A 16,247-nucleotide genomic window follows, 5' to 3' on the forward strand; every position below is an offset into this window, starting at 1 on the left:
AAAAAAAAAAAAAAAAAAAAAAAAGATTTGGGTTTTGTCTCAGAATGTTTTAAGCTTCCATGGGCTGCTGTGTAGAATGCATATACATTGGCATTTGAATGGGATTTTCTGTGGATCAGTTATGTCTATTTGGTGTATAATGTCATTTAATTCTGACATTACTGTTTATTTTTTCCCATATGACCTATTTATTGGTGAAAGTGGGGTACTGAAATCACCTACTTACTTATTTAGTCTGTTCCTATAATTCCCGTGACTGGGTGCTCCATAGTTTGGTGCATGTATATTTGGGGTTGTGATGGCTTCTGGGCTGACTGGCCCCTTAGCTGGGTTGAAGTGTCCTCTTTGTGTCTTGTGATTAGCTTTGGCTTGAAGTCTTTGGTCAGACTTAGGATAGTGACACTTGTTTGTTTCCGGGTCCCATTTGGTTATAATACTTTTCATATACTTTCATTCGAAGTATTTATATTGAAAGCTGAATTTCTTGTGGACAATGAAAAGATGGATTTTAGTTCTGTCAACCTGTTTCTTTGATTTGGAAAGTTGAGGCCATTAATGTTTACTGATATCATTGAAGAGTATGTGTTGATTGTAGTCATTTTACTGCTTTGCTTTCTGCTGTGTTCCCACCTATGTAATCACAGCTTCATTTGCTTTGTTTCTCTCGGCTACACTTATTTCTCTCTTTAATACAAAGTAATGCTATCTCCAGTATTCACAAAGTAGGGCTGATTTGGTGGGCGCGAACTCTTTCAGCCTGTTTATTCTAGGGCAAGTTCTTCCTTCTTGACTATGGCAGGCAGATGATGTCCGTGGGTTTTCCTTGCTGTGTGACTTGTGTTCTTCTTGCAGCTTTCAGTACTCTTTGCTGTATGTGCTCTGCGGTGCTCTGAGTTTCTTTTCTGGTCCTGTCTATCTGTGCTGTCTGCTGCTTTCATCTCTGCCTGTAACTCAAAGCCTTGGCCCTTATGGGATGTCCTGCTGTCCCTGCATGTTCCCTTTGTGTGTTTGTCGTCTGCTTTTTCCTGTGCTTGTTTGGACGGCTCCTCATTGCTCTCCTTTGTCTTCACGTCCTGCTAATCTTTGTTCTACTTGACCCATTCTGTTTGTAAGGCTTGCCCTGCGTTTTCCACTTCAGTTAATGAGTTTTTCAGTTTATCTTCATTTCTGCTTGCATTGTCTTGAATATTTCTTTCCCGAATTCAAATGTCAAATCCTCCATTTTCTTCCTTTTTCCATTAGGTATATTTGTGTTTTCTTGGGCATCACTCAGGCATTTATTGCTAATCTCATTAAGTTGTGTTCCTCTAGATAATTTTCACTGGCGAGCATGTCTATATAAGTGATAGATTTGATGATTTCACCATCTAAGCCTTTCATGTTATTTGTGATTCTTTTTTTTTCTTAATTTTTTTATTATTTAAATGCATTTTTACATCAAATATATTAATAATGTTGAGTAATTTGAGAATCAAATAATACATAAAAATTTGTTCAAATTTTACATACATATCCTTTCATACCCTAAAAATATCATTAATGAATATTTTTTTTTTTTAGATATTTTCTTTATTTACATGTAAATTTCTCCATTCCCAGTTTCCCCTCCAAAAAACAAAGAAACAAACACAAACAAACCCCTGTTGCCTCCCACTTCCCCATGCCTGCCACCCCGCCCTCTCCCACTTTCTGGCCCTGGCATTCCCCTACACTGGGGCACAGAACCTTCACAAGGCTGAGGCCCCATTAATGAATATTTAATACTATAGATAACTGAGGATCCTGTATCTAATGTTGAATACTAAATTGTTTCAAAGCATACAAAATATTCTTTAGAAATTAAGCATAGTAAAATAGCATAAAATGTTAAAAATGAATCATTAAGAAATAAATTCAAAAGCCCTTAAATGATACCACCTGACATAGTGAGAAAGTACTTAAAATGCATCATATATCTGTGTACATTGCCTAACAGCTTACTTTAAAAAGATTATCAGTGTTTTAGGAGAGAAATTATTTTATCAGTAAGTATATTTAAAAATTTCAAAATAGCAAAAACTGTGAAGTTAAACATTAAGAAATGCTAATTTCAAGCACAGTGAGAACAATTATCAATAATATTCCCATGATATTTGTAGAGCATGATTTTAATATTTTCAAATGTTAATATTCAACAAACAGAATAATTATTTTAAGATATATTTCATTGTTATATCTCCCTTTTCATTTCTGATTTTATTAATTTGGATACTTTCTCTGTTCCTTCTGGTTAGTCTGGCTAAAGGGTTATCTATCTTGTTGATTTTCTCAAAGAACTAGCTCCTGGTTTTGTTGATTCTTTCTATAATTCTTTTTGTTTCTACTTGGTTGGTTTCAGCCCTGAGTTTGATTATTTTCTGCAGTCTACTTCTCTTAGATATATTTGCTTCTTTTTGTTCTAGAGCTTTCAGATGTGCTGTCAAGCTGCTAGTGTAAGCTCTCTTCAGTTTCTTTTTGGAGGCACTCAGAGCTATGAGTTTTCTTCTTGGCACTGCGTTCATTGTGTCCCATAGGTTTTGGTATGCTTTGTCTTCATTTTCATTAAATTCTAAAAAGCCTTTAGTTTTTTTCTTTATTCCTTCTTTGACCAAGTTATCATTGTCCAAGTTATCATGGAAGGGAGCATTCCCTTCCATGTGTATGTGTGCTTTCCATTGTTTTTGTTGGTATTTCAGACCAGCCTTAGTCTATGGTGATCTGTTAGGCTGCATGGGATTATTTCAGTCTTCTTGTATCTGTTGAGGCCTGTTTTGTGAGCAGTTATATGGTCAGTTTTGAAGAAGGAACTCTGAAGTGCTGAGAAGAAGGTATATTCTTTTGCTCTAGGATGAAATGTTCGATAAATATCTGTTAGATCCATTTGGTTCATAACTTCTGTTAGTTTCACTGTATCTCTGTTTAGTTTCTGTTTCCATGATCTGTCCATTGCTGAGAATGGAGTGTTGAAATCTCCCATTATTATTGTGTGGGGTATAATATGTGCTTTGAGCTTTAGTAAAGTTTCCTTTAAGAATGTGGATGCCCTTGCATTTGGAGCATATATGTTCAGAATTGAGAGTTCATCTTGGTAGATTTTTTTCTTTGACCAGTATGAAGTGTCCTTCCTTATCTTTTTTGATAGCTTTTGTTTGAAAGTTGATTTTATTTGTTCTTAGAGTGGCTACTCCAGCTTTTTTCTTGGGACCCCCATTTGCTTGGAAAGTTTTTTTTCCAGCCTTTTATTCTGAGGTAGTGTCTGTTTTTGTCACTGAGGTGTGTTTCCTGTATGCAGCAAAATGCTGGGTCTTGTTTAGTATCCCGTCTGTTAGTCTAGGTCTTTTTTTGGGGAATTGAGTCCATTCATGCTAAGAGATATTAAGGAAAAGTGATTGTTACTTCCTATTATTTTTGTTGTTAGAGAGGTGGAATTATGTTTGTGGGGGTTTGTTGAAAGATTACTTTCTTGCATTTTCTAGTGTGTAGTTTCCCTCCTTGTGTTGATGTTTTCCATCTATTATCCTTTGTAAGGATGGATTTGTGGAAAGATATTGTGTAAATTTGTGGGGTTTTTTTGTCATAGAATATCTTGTTTTCTCCATCTATGGTAATTGAGAGTTTTGCTGGGTATAGTAGCCTGGGCTGGCATTTGTGTTTTCTTAGGGTCTGTATGACATCTGCCAGGATCTTCTAGCTTTCATAGTCTCTGGTGAGAAGTCTAGTGTAATTCTGATAGGCCTGCCTTTATATGTTACTTGACCTTCCTCCCCCCTCCCCCCCCTTACTGCTTTTTTTTTTTTTTTTTTTTTTTTGGTTTCTCTGTTAGCTCTGGCTGTCCTGGAACTCACTCTGTAGACCAGGCTGGCCTTGAATTCAGAAATCTCCCTGCCTCTGCCTCACAAGTGCTGGGATTAAGGGCGTGCACCACCACTACCCAGCCCGTACTGCTTTCAATATTCTTTCTTTGTTTAGTGCATTTGATGTCTTGATTATTATGTGACAGGAGGAATTTCTTTTCTGGTCCAGTCTATTTGGAGTTCTGTAGGCTTCTTGTATGTTCATGGGCATCTCTTTCTTTAGGCTAGGGAAGTTTTCTTCTATAATTTTGTTGAAGGTATTTATTGGCCCTTTAAGTTGGGCGTCTTCACTCTCTTCTATACCTATTATCCTTAGGTTTGGTCTTCTCATTGCATTCTGGATTTCCTGGATATTTTGGGTTAAGAGCTATTTTCTTTGACTGTTGTGTCAATGTTTTCTATGGTACCTTCTGCACCTCTTTTCTCTCTAGTATTCTGTTGGTGACTGATCTATGACCCCTAGGTTTCCTAGCTCCAGAGTTGTCTCCCTTTGTGATTTCTTTATTGTTTCTATTTCCAGTTTTTTAGATCTGGGGTGGTTTTGTTCATTTCTTTTGCCTGTTTGATTGTGTTTTCCTGTAATTCTTTAAGGGATTTTTGTGTTTGCTCTTCAAGTGTTTCTAGCTCTTTATCTGTGTTCTCCTGTATTTCTTTGAGGGAGTTTTTATATCCTTCTTAAAGTCCTCTATCATCATCATGAGAAGTGATTTTAGATCTGAATCATGCTTTTCTGGTGTCATGGTGTGTCTAGTACTTGCTATGGTGGGAGTATTGGGTTCTAATGATGCCAAGTAACCTTGATTTCTGTTATTTCTGTTTTTAAGCTTGCCTCCAGCCATCTGATTATCTCTATTTCTCCTTGCCCTTGCTATATCTGACTGGAGCCTGTCCTTCCTGTGATCCTGGTTGTGTCAGAACTCCTCAGAGTCAAGATGTCTCTGGGATCCTGTGATTCTGGGATCTTGTGACCCTGAGATCCTGGGTGTGTCAGAGCTCCTGAGAATCAAGCTGCCTCTGAGACCCTGAGATCTTGGTGTGATCAAGCTCCTAGGATCCTGGAAACCTCTGATCCTATGATCCGAGGCATGTTAGAGTGCCTGGGAGTGGAGCTTCGTCTGGGAGTTGTGGCACTGCCTGTGGAGTTCACTCCTGAGGTCTGCTCAGGGCACCTGCTCAGACTAGAAGGAACCTGTGCCGCTGGTTGGGTGGAGTGCCTGGGTCCCTCTGGTCCCAGTTACTCCTGGTGTTGGGGCAGATGCTGTGTCCTCCTCACCTCTCTATTTGCGATTCTTGTTTTCTTTTTTTCCTCACATAATATATCCCGATTACAGTTTTCCTTCCCTCTACTCCCTCCAGTATCTTCCTCCCCTCCCACACAGATCTACCTCCTGTCTCTCAGAAAACAAACAGGCTTCTAAGGGATAATAATAAAATAATATATAAAGTAACTCATCAGCATTGAACAAAACAGATGACACAAAGACCCATGAGAAGCCACAAGAATCAGAGATCTCTTTCTCACATCCAAGAATTCCATAAAAACAGTAAACTAGAAGCCGTAGTATGTATACCGACGACTTGTGTAGAGCCTTGCAAGCCATGTGCATGCTGCCTCGGTCTCTGTGAGTTCATATGAGCTTTGTTCATATTTAGAAGACCTCACTTCCTTGGTGTCCTCCATCTCCCTGCCTCTTACACTCTGCTTTCTCTTCCACTGGGGCCTGAGGGCAGAGATTTGATAGAAATGTCCCATTTAGTGCTGAGTGCTCCAAAGTCTCTCACTCTCTGCATAATTTCTGGCTGTGAGTCTCTGAATTTGTTCCCATTTGCTACAGGATAAGGCTTTCTCTATCATGGCTGAGCAAGGGGCTGATCTGAGTACAGCAGGATGTATAGGAATCATTTTATTGCTCTGTTTGTTTGTCTGTTTTTAAACCGTAGTGTTTGGTTTTCCCACATCCCTGAGCTATCTAGTTTCAGGTTCTTGGTTATTCAAGCAGTGTCCGATGTGGGTTCTGTCTCATGGAGTGGGCCTAAGTCAAATCAGATATAGGTTGGTTTTTACCATAAGCTTTGTGCCATCATTGCACTAGTACATCTTGCAGGCAGGACAGCATTGTAGATAAAGGGTTTGTGACTGGGTTGGTGTTTACATTTCTCCTTTGGTAATATGCAGAGTACCCTTCTGTGCCAAAGACTCTGAAACAGGAGTGAAGGCTTTATGTAGGCAGCAGCTTGACTTCTCCATGTTCAATGAGAACATGCTCTTGAGCAATAGGGCCTTCCTGTCAGATTGTGGAGAACAACCTACAGTCTTGACAACAGCCTGCATTGTTTGGGGATTGCCATGGGACCCCTTTGGCCAACAATTCAATTAGATGTACTCCACTTCAGATATTGGAAGCTTCATTTGGTGACAAGAAATGTCTAATTGGGGATTTGTCTCCCCCATTTTTGGCAATTTCATTTAAATGGCCTTCAAATATGTGTGTCTTCTAGGCAGCTTCCCTGTGTTGTTCCTGTTCTACCTGCCCCTACTTTTAACTGGTTTCTGCATCCTCTCTCTCCCTCCTCTCACTTGTCTCTGCTTCCCACCTCATTCTCCTTGTCCCAGTTCTCTCCCTGTCTATGCATAACTACCTATTCTGTTTCTTCTTCCTACAAGATCTGTTCTGCTTTGTCGCTAGTAACCAGTCTTTGTGACTTTATGAATCATAGCTTCATTATCCTTAATGTAACAGCAAATATCCATATATAAGAATATACATACCATATTTGTCTTTCAGGATCTGGGTTACCTCACTCGGGATGATTTTTTTTTTCTAGTTCCATCCATTTACTGTGAATTTCTTGTATTGTTTAGTTTTGTTTTTTAAACAGCTAAATAATACTCCATTGTGAAAATGCACCACATGTACCTTATCCATTCTTCTGTTGAAGGATATCTAGGTTGTTTGCAATTTCTGGTTATTATGAATGAATAGAGCAGCAGTGAACATGGTTGAATAAGTGTTTCTGTGGTAGGATGAAGTGACCTTTGGGCATATGCCCAAGAGTGGTGGCTCTTGAGGTAGCTAGTTGCAGCTACTGCACTGATTTCCATACTAGCTGTACAAGTTTGCACTCCATCAGCAATGGATCAGTATTCCTCTTATTCTAATCTTACCCTTACTCTGATCAGAACTCACTTGTGTGATCTTAGCCATAACAACAACTGTAAGATGAAATCTCAAGGCTATTTTGTTTGCATTTCACTGATGACTAAAGATGTTGAACATTGACTTGTTCTTGACCACTTGAGTTTCCTCTTTTGAGAATTCTATTTAGATATTTTGCTTTTAAAAAAAAATAGTTTTATTATTTTGAATTTTAGCCCTCTGTCGAATGTGTAGTTGGTAAAAATATTTTTCCATTCTGTAGGCTGCTACTTTGTCTTTTGCTGTGCAGGCGCTCTCCAGGTTCATGAAGTCTCATTGATTGTTGATCTTAGTGCCTTAGAGACAGAAAGTTGTCTTGCATGCTATGAGTTCAAAGCTGTCCCCTAATTTCTATCATGTCCAGTGTATCTGGTTTTTATGTTGAGGTCTTTAATCCGTTTGGAGTTGAGTTTTGTGCAGAGTGATAAGTATGGTTCTATTTGGTCTCTTCACATGCAGACATCCAGTTTGACTAGGACCATTTGTAGAAGATGCTGTCATTTTTCCAGTGTGTGCTTCTGGCTTCTTAATCAAAAGTCAAGTACTCATAGGTGTGTGTATTTATGTCTGGTTATTCAGTTTGATTCCACTTATGAACATGTCTACTTTTGTGCAAATACCATGTGTTTTTATTATCATAGCTCTGTAGTACAACTTGAAATCAGAAATAGAGATACCTCCTGTAGCTCTTTTAGTATTCAGTATTGTTTAGCTATCCTGGGATTTTTGTGTTTTCATATAAAGCTGGAAAATGTCTTTTCAAGATCTGTGAAGAACCATGTTGATGATTGCATTGAATCTGTAGATTGATTTTGACAGCATAGCAATTTTTACTATATTAATTTTATGGATCCATGAGCATGGAAGATCTTTTCATCTTCTGGTATCTTCTTCAGTATGTTAAAGTCTTTATCATGAAAGTCTTTCACTTGCTTGGTTAGAGTTACCCCAAGATATTCTATCTTATTTGAGGCTATTGTGAAAGGTGTTGTTTCTCTGATCTTTCTCAGCCCATTTGTCATTTGTATGTAGGAGGGCTGATCTTTGTGAGTTAATTTGTATCTAGCTGCCTTGCAGGAAGTGTTTTTTAGCTGCAGGACTTTCCTGGTGCAGTTTTTAGGGTTACTTGCTGTCATATCATTTGCAAATAAAGATACTTTGACTTCCTCATTTCCTCTTGATCTCCTTCAGTTGTCTGTCTACTTCAGCTAAGACTTCAAGTACTATAATGAATAGGTATAGAGAAAGTGGACATTATCTTGTTCCCAGTTTTAGTGAAATTGCTTTGAGTTTCTCCTCATGTAAGACATGTTGAACATGTAAGAACATGTAAGACATGTTCTTCTCATGTTGGATATGGATTTGTTGTAAACTTCTTTTATTGTGTTGATTTTACCTTTACTATGCCTTTATTATGTATCCCTAATCTCTCCAAGATGTTTATCATGAAGGAGTATTGGGTTTCATAAAGGCCTTTTGGGCATCAAATGAGATGATCATGTGTTTTTTTTTTTGTTTTTTTTTTTTTTTTTTTTTTTTTTTTTTGTCTCTCAGTTTGTTTATGTGGTGTATTACATTACTTCTGAACCATCCCTGCGACTTTGGGATGAAGCTTACTTGATCACGGTAGATGACCTTTTGGTATGTTCTTAGATTTGGTTTGCAAAAATTTTATTGAGAATTTTTGCAAATCAACCTCTATCTCTTCTGCTTAGTTTTTATTTGAAGTCTATTTTGTTAGCTATGTAGATGGCTATACCAGCTTGCTGCTTAGGTTCACTTGCTTAGAATGTCTTTTTCTATTCCTTTACCCTGGGGTAATGTCTTTCCTTGATGTTGAGGTGTGTTTCTTAGAATTTAGAAGATGGATCCTGTCTTTGCATCCATTCTGTTAGTTTGTGTCTTTTTATTGGGGAACTGAGACCATTGATGCTGAGAGAGATCGTTTAATGTTTGTTGATCCCTATTATTTTGTTGTGGTATGTGGATACACGTGCACATGCATTTCCCCTCTTTTGGTTTGCTAGTCTGAGATTATTTATTCCCTGTGTTTTCTTGGGTGTGATTAACCTCTTTAGGTTAGAGTCTTCCTTCTAGTGTCTTCCGTTTGGCCGGATAATAATGCCTAAATTACATTTTATCATGAAATATCTTATTTTCTCCATATTTGTTATTGAAAGTTTTGCTGGGTATAATAGCCTGGGCTAGTATCTGTGGCTCTTAGAGTCTGCAACACATCTTATACAGCCCCTTCTGGCTTTTGAAGTCTCCATTGAGAAGTCAGGTGTTATTCTAATAGGTCTATCTTAATATGTTGCTTTATATGTTACTCTTTTTCCCTTGCAGCTTTTAATATTCCTACTTTGTTCTATATATTTAGTGTTTTGATTATTATGCGACAAGGGCATGGGTTCACGACAAGGGCATGGGTTCCTAAGCAAGATGAAGGACAGTAGAGTGCTACTCATAACCCAGACAGCTCTCAGCATGGCAGGAGTATGGCTGCCTCAGGCTTGGGCCTACTCAATTCCATAGAGACAAAGACCACATCATGAGAACAAAGTCAGTTAAATTTCTGTTTCCCTGCCATAAAACTGGCTTCTCAGAATCATGTAACCAGCACTCTGCTAATCTCAACTGATACCTTTTGAGCTGATCTAAACTGAACCCTTGTGAAGGCCCCTCCCCAACAACAGCACTCCTCCTTGTCCTTGTTCCTCCCCTCCCCACTCCTCGAGCTATGTCAGCCAGCCTGTCTATGTCAGAGCTGTCCTCTGACATAGTCTCCAACTGAGACCCTGCTCCCCAGTTCTACTGCATTGTGAGGCCACCAATGCACAATGGTGTTCAGGAATGGGGATCTACACAAAGCATGGAGGTTGGATACAATGTAGGTGACCTGGGGTCCTGAGGACTCACCACACATGATTGGCCACAAGCTGTGTGACCAGCACCAACCCTGTTGCTGGGAATAACACAGGTAGGACTGATCAGAATGGGCTAGCACACTCTGGAGAGGGTACAAAGCAGCTAGGGTTCAGGGAACATACAAGACTGGACCTGGGCCCAGGGTGTAGGAAAACAGGCAGTACCTGCAGGGTAGATATGATAGATGGCTGGAGTTGGGGGAGGGATGGAGACCAGAGGTAGCCTACCTGAGTCTGTATTCCAATGGTGACTACTGGGTTCCTAGTTGCAGATGGGATTAGGTGAGCCCTAAAGGACGGGAGACAGGCAGAGAGGAGGCTACCCATGGCAAGCTGCCTCTGGACTAGGGCTTCCAGAATGGAAAATAGGAGTGGGGAGTACAGGCAGCCTCCCTAGGTCTAAGCGATATGTGCTGGCTACAAGATCCCTGGTAGGAAGCAGGAAGAGGACCAGGTGAGTCTGAGGAAGGAGACCGGCCGAGGGCAGGGGTGGGGATATACTAGACTGCAGGAGGAGATGGAAGAGAACGGGTGCACAGGTGGCTACGGGATCCCTGGTAGCAAGCAGGGCTGAGATCAGATGAGACTCAAAGGAGGGGAGAGAGGGGAGAGGGCAGAGAGGAGGAGGTATCCCTGGCAAACAGCCACTGGCACAGAAACGCAGTGGAATGTGGGAGGGAGGGAGGGAGGGAGGGAGGGAGGGCGCAGGTAGCCTGCCTGGGTCCCTGTTACATGCGGTGCTATCACAGTGGTTTAGTAGCAATGCCTATTTTACCCACCAGACTGCAAAGAAAGGGCAAAACAAGGAGCTCTAGGTAAGTGAAGTACTTGGTAGTGGGCACCAAACAGGGCTTGGACTGGCCTGCTTTAGAACTGCTGGACACCATAAACGCAGAGACGAGAGACAGAAACTGCTCTAAGCAGTGCATCTCCATCTTTAAACAAAACCGTAGTTACAGAAGCGAGCACTCAGTACTCAGCGGGGTAATAGCCTTAATGTCTGCTCTGCTCAGAGGGTCCCAGACAAAGAGGAGGCAGAGACAAGAGGGGAGACGTGACCTATGACGAAGAAAAATAAAACGCCACTGCAAAATCAACTCAGTAGCCATAGCAGAACAGGAAAATAAAACTATAGCTCATCCTCAAAAGCTTAGGATTATGAAGGAAAAAAAAAGACCAAAATTACATTTTCAGAGATGAAAAGTACAACAGAGGGAATCAGACATGGCAGAGGAAAGGCCTGAGGGAGAGTCCCTGCACGCATAGTTCCTGCTCTGGACCTGGCCAACCTTTATTACTCCAAGGAATTGAAGGAACATTCAATGTATGGGGGACCATTTGGACTACCTTAAAAAAAAATATTGTTGTTAATGGCTTCTTGTTAAAATATTTTTGGTTGTGCATTTATTGAGAAGATTAGAATACTTCTGACAGAATTAAAATATTTGTACTTTGGAGGAGAATGTATGTGTGGTTAGGTTTTGTGTATGAAATGTATATGTTAAAAGTAATAAAAGGTCAGAGTAATGATGAGCTCATTGCTTCATAGGTATAGCATTTATTTCCCCCCCCAGCTGGTATGGGGGAGCTGAGTGGTAATTATACATCTCTGAAGACCCCCGATATACTAACAGTGTGTGTCTGCTAATGTGTGCCCTGTGGGAGCAGAGTCCTCTGGCCGAGTGCACTGCAGCTTAGTGCACTGTGGAAGGTAGGAGCAGGAGTGTCGCCCTAGTGAAAACTGAAACAAACAAGAACTGGTTGCTTCCCAGCAATCAGGTACGCTCTGATCTAACGAGAAGGAACTTGGGAGTTCTTTATTGGGGGAAACCTGGAGTAGGAGTGTGGATCATAAAGGGTAGAGCTGGGCATGTTGCAGAAACTTCTTCCCACTTGTTGGAAACCGTACTACCTAAGAACAGGGTGATCGTTTACCCACTCTTAGCCACAGGAAAATTGACTCCTTTTTTAGGCAAAGAAACATATAAGGAATAAGGTTTTGAAACCCCAGGTTCCAGTGTGTTGCAAGACCCATCTTAAGGCCTAGAATAGCATCTGCACAGATTCAGGCCAAAGTGCCAAGAGCTTTCAGTGAAAGCTGTCAACGAGATAGGACGGTCACAACTTAGTGGGAGTTTGTAACGTGCCTTGCCTTTGACTACAGAGGCTAAGCTGAAATCACTCACTTGTGTGTTTGTTACCAGCAGCGGCCTTGTGTCCTTGGCTTCACCCGCTGCAGGACAAGAGTAGACCAGCTTCTCACTCCAGATAAAGCCACTAACTGAAGCAGTGATTAGCTGCGCATGAGGGAAGGGTCCAGCTCTTCAGGAGACTCTGTTGTTGATGCTTTCTTACTGGTGCTAAATGATGTACCGCAACAAAAAGTTAAGGATTTCCATCCAGCCTTTCCTCCATGTTTATTTGAAAGTTCAGTTGTGACATTTTTTTTAAGTGCAAACTGCAGTGGATCTCAGGAGAAAGACTACACTAGTGCATAAGAACTCACTGAGATGAGAAGCAAAGGGTCCGCCCTATGGCCACCGCACACAGTGCAGGGCTCAGGGTCAGGAGAGCAGTACAGAAACAACAGAACCCCAGAGTGAAGACCTAGATCCAGAGTGAAGACCTGACCCAGAGTGGTGCCCTGGCACCAGGGTCAGTGGAGGCTACAGGGAGGAACTGTCCCAGAAGTGAACACTCAACAAGTATTGATGAGCTTGCTTGGGGGAAACTACCAGGAACAATGTGGAAAATGATACAGCCTCAATATGATTATGTTGAAAAGAGGCATGTTTGAAAGTACAACTCCATCTGTGTGAAGTTTTAGGAAATTCAGACAGTCCACTGTGACAAGGCACATCACTAGTCCCTAGATTGTGGGGTAAGGAGGGATGACGGGCAGGGAAAGTGTGTTAGTCTTCTTTCTGTCACTGTAACAGACATCTGAACTAGTCCACTTACAGTGAGAACACTGGGGATCATGGTTTAGGGAGCGCCAGTCTCCGATGAGCCGGCCCCTTACCTTTGGGCCCTGTGCTGAAGCCACAGCATAAGTGACAAAGTGACACTGCAGCTGTTCACCTCAGGGCTGCAAAGTGAGAGGAGGGTGCAGAGGGGCTGGGACCTCATTGCACACCTCAAGGGTGCATTTCCAGTAGCCGAAAGGCCTACCACTGAACCCACTTCTGAAAGTTAACACAGCAGGCGATAGAGCCTTTAACACATGGGTTGCTGGGGATGGAGGGTGCATGGAAGATCACAGACCGATGTGGGAGGAAGCATGGGATTGGCTGGTGTGCTCACTGTCTTGACTGGGGAGTAGGCTTCCCAGATGTCTACACTTGTCACACTGACTGCTGTGTACCTCACATACCACAAGTAGCTTAATTATGCATCCGCATAATTCTCCTTTTTAAACTACTTTAAAAACAATACAAATATCACAGTTTCATCTCAAGCAAAAGAAGAGGAACAAAACTATATAACATCTTTGCGGCTCTTCCGGCTTTGCGGCTCTTCCGGCTCAACGCTTTTTCACCAAGATACTCTTTCTTAGGCATCTCTGGCTTTTGGCATACACTAACTAGTAAGATCGGTGAGTTAAATATTGTTCTTGGCTGGTAAGCTGAACTTGGTGCAATTTTGTATTTCAGGACTCATGAATCAAGCAAGCAAACGTGAGAGGTGGATAAATGCCGTTGCCCCCAAAGGCACTGTAAGCTTTCAACACCAGAGCTGGTTTCAGTCCCTGAAGCTGCCGGACTGAGAGTGGTTTCAGGGGATTTGATTTTTGACATGGACTAGCAGGCAGATGCAGTGTTCATATAAACATCAGAAACAGCAGCGTTGCCCGTGAGTGCTGGCGAAGGGTTTCAGGAGGCTTTTGCAAAATGGGTACTTAATTCCTCTATTCATTTTCTGTCATTCTGTTCCAAATTATAGAAGTCCCCAAGGTATGTCTTAGGACCTCCAGTGACACCTGAAACCACCAATGGTATCAACCCTCTACACTGTGGGTTTTGTTTTTAATGTTTTATTGTTATACATAAGTACACTGTAGCTGTCTTCAGACGCACCAGAAGAGGGCGCCAGATCCCACTACGGATGGTTGTGAGCCACCATGTGGTTGCTGGGATTTGAATTCAGGACCTTTAGAAGAGCAGTCAGTGCTCTTAACCACTGAGCCTTCTCACCAGCCCCTACTGTGGGTTTTTTGATTTTAATATAAACACATATGACAACTGAATGCCTTTTCTATACAACTAATCAGTTTTTACTCTGGCCATTTTAGTTCCAATATCAAAACTAGACCCCTTTCTCTTTCTTCTTTACAACTGCACAAACAGTGTGTCTACTCTGACTATAGGGCCTTGCAGCCTCAGCACGTGGTTTGGGTTTTTTTTTTTTTTTTTTGCTTTACTAAGTGGAGAACGTTTACCTTTTTCCTTTTCCTTTTTTTATGTGTATGAGTACTCTGCAGCTGTACAGATGGCTGTGAGCCACCATGTGGCTGCTGGGAATTGAACTCAGGACCTCTGCTCGTTCCAAGCCCTGCTCCCTCTGGTGTAATTCACTGTAGCTATCTTCAGACACACCAGAAGAGGGTGCCAGGTCTCATTACTGGTGGTTGCGAGCCACCATGTGGTTGCTGGGCTCCGAACTCAGGACCTTCCCACCTTCTGAAAAGCAGTCAGTGCTCTTACCCGCTGAGCCATCTCGCCAGCCCCTTACCTTTTTTTCTAAAGCACTCTGTAGCTTCTCTTTGTCAGACCTAATGGCACATATGTTGAGCACTGTGACTGCTTCAGTACCGTTACTAAGGTGAGGGCTTCTTGAACCCTGGTACTATACTACTCAGACAGTTGGATGGCCTAGGTAGCTGCTGAGTGACTAACAGACCGTGCACCTACAGCATGCACATACTGGCAAAGAAATGCCTCGCAGCCTGAATGCAACAACAGAAGATTTCCTCACGTTACTTCACATGACATACAACATAAAACTTACTGAAGAAATAAAATGCAGAACTGTGAATGGGGGCAAGAGAACAGCTCTACCACAGATTTAATGATTTCACATAGCACTCGCTCACCAGAATATATAGAATTGCCAATGCTAGGGGTTTGCTCAGTGTGTCACATGGCTGGAAGGATGCTATCTGACAGCTGTGGGGAGAAATCTTCCAAGTTCATTCATGTTTTAGGAAAAATCCACTTCCTTCTACCTGGATGATACAGTTTCTTGCTGGCTTCATCTAAAGGTCACACTCACCTTCTAAAGACAACCACATGTCATTTCCTTCCTCATGTGGCCCCTCTTTGGGTGAAAGAGTCCTCCTCTCATGCTCTGAATGTCTGGCTTTCTTGTAAGCTAGAAAAAATCTCTGCTTGATTGGTCAAGATATTTAACGTGGTTATGAGACTATCCCACGTATATATTCACAGCTCCCACTTGAGAGATGGTTGTGAAAAGGTGGCAGTCATTGGATTCCCGGTATCTTAACTCCCATGGGACAGACTTCCCTCTTACTATGTCCCTCCTATGGTATCACTGCCTTCAGCTTGTGAGTAAAACTCCTCCGTGGGTGAAGCAGATGCTGCTGGGGTTTAGCTTATCTTCCGGAGGTTAGGATGGACCTCACGGTGGGAAAGAATTGTTATTCTATCAGCTGATGTAAATAAGTACAGGACACTTACAACAGTGTGCTTTATAGAGTCACTTCATAGATTCCATTTCCTTAGAAATGTCAACTCTAACATTAAAAACTATGCTGTATTGAATAGATCAGTTGGTTGGGTTGTATATTTTGATTTAGATAAACCAGTGATTAAACACTGATATTAAATAAACATTTATAAATATGATAGTCTCCTTTTTATTAATGTTCCATTTTTTTATATCCTTTCTAAGTTCTTATTTGTGAAATAAAAAGCCAGCCTTGTTTGGTTTGTCACTGGCCCCTTAGAATTCACTCCTAATGAAGTCAGAATTTGTATAAGACTGAATGCCTCCTGTGCCCTGTGCCGGGATAGTTTGTGTGGTGTGTGTGTTAAGCTGTTAGGCAAAGGAAACGGCAGGCAGTGAGGCAGTTTTTATAATATTTTTAAACTCAGGCAATTAGAAAAACATTTTCATGACTAAAAATAAAGTTGATAAAAGTAGCCAAAATAACCCAAAAGATCATGAGTTAGATATTCAGCTAAGATCATGAGTTAGATAGACTTCAGCTAGGATCATGAGTTAGATAGACT

At 41.3% G+C, this 16,247-nt stretch overlaps 1 protein-coding gene across 3 annotated transcripts in view; it reads left to right on the top strand.

Moving 5' to 3' along the window:
• Fam185a (family with sequence similarity 185 member A) overlaps positions 1-13,952 on the top strand; it is a 52,894-nt gene extending 38,942 nt beyond the window's left edge. For 2 of the 3 annotated variants that reach the window (XM_031380081.1, XM_031380083.1), the window contains one exon: positions 13,650-13,952. In XM_031380081.1, the coding sequence (XP_031235941.1) occupies positions 13,650-13,762 (113 nt within the window). In that variant the 3' untranslated portion in view covers positions 13,763-13,952. Of the gene's footprint in view, positions 1-12,200 lie in introns of all 3 variants that reach the window. The other variant, XM_031380082.1, reaches the window with a different exon arrangement.
• The last annotated feature ends 2,295 nt before the right edge of the window (positions 13,953-16,247 follow it).

Source organism: Mastomys coucha, unplaced genomic scaffold (genome assembly GCF_008632895.1).
Source record: "Mastomys coucha isolate ucsf_1 unplaced genomic scaffold, UCSF_Mcou_1 pScaffold19, whole genome shotgun sequence".
NCBI lineage: Eukaryota > Metazoa > Chordata > Mammalia > Rodentia > Muridae > Mastomys > Mastomys coucha.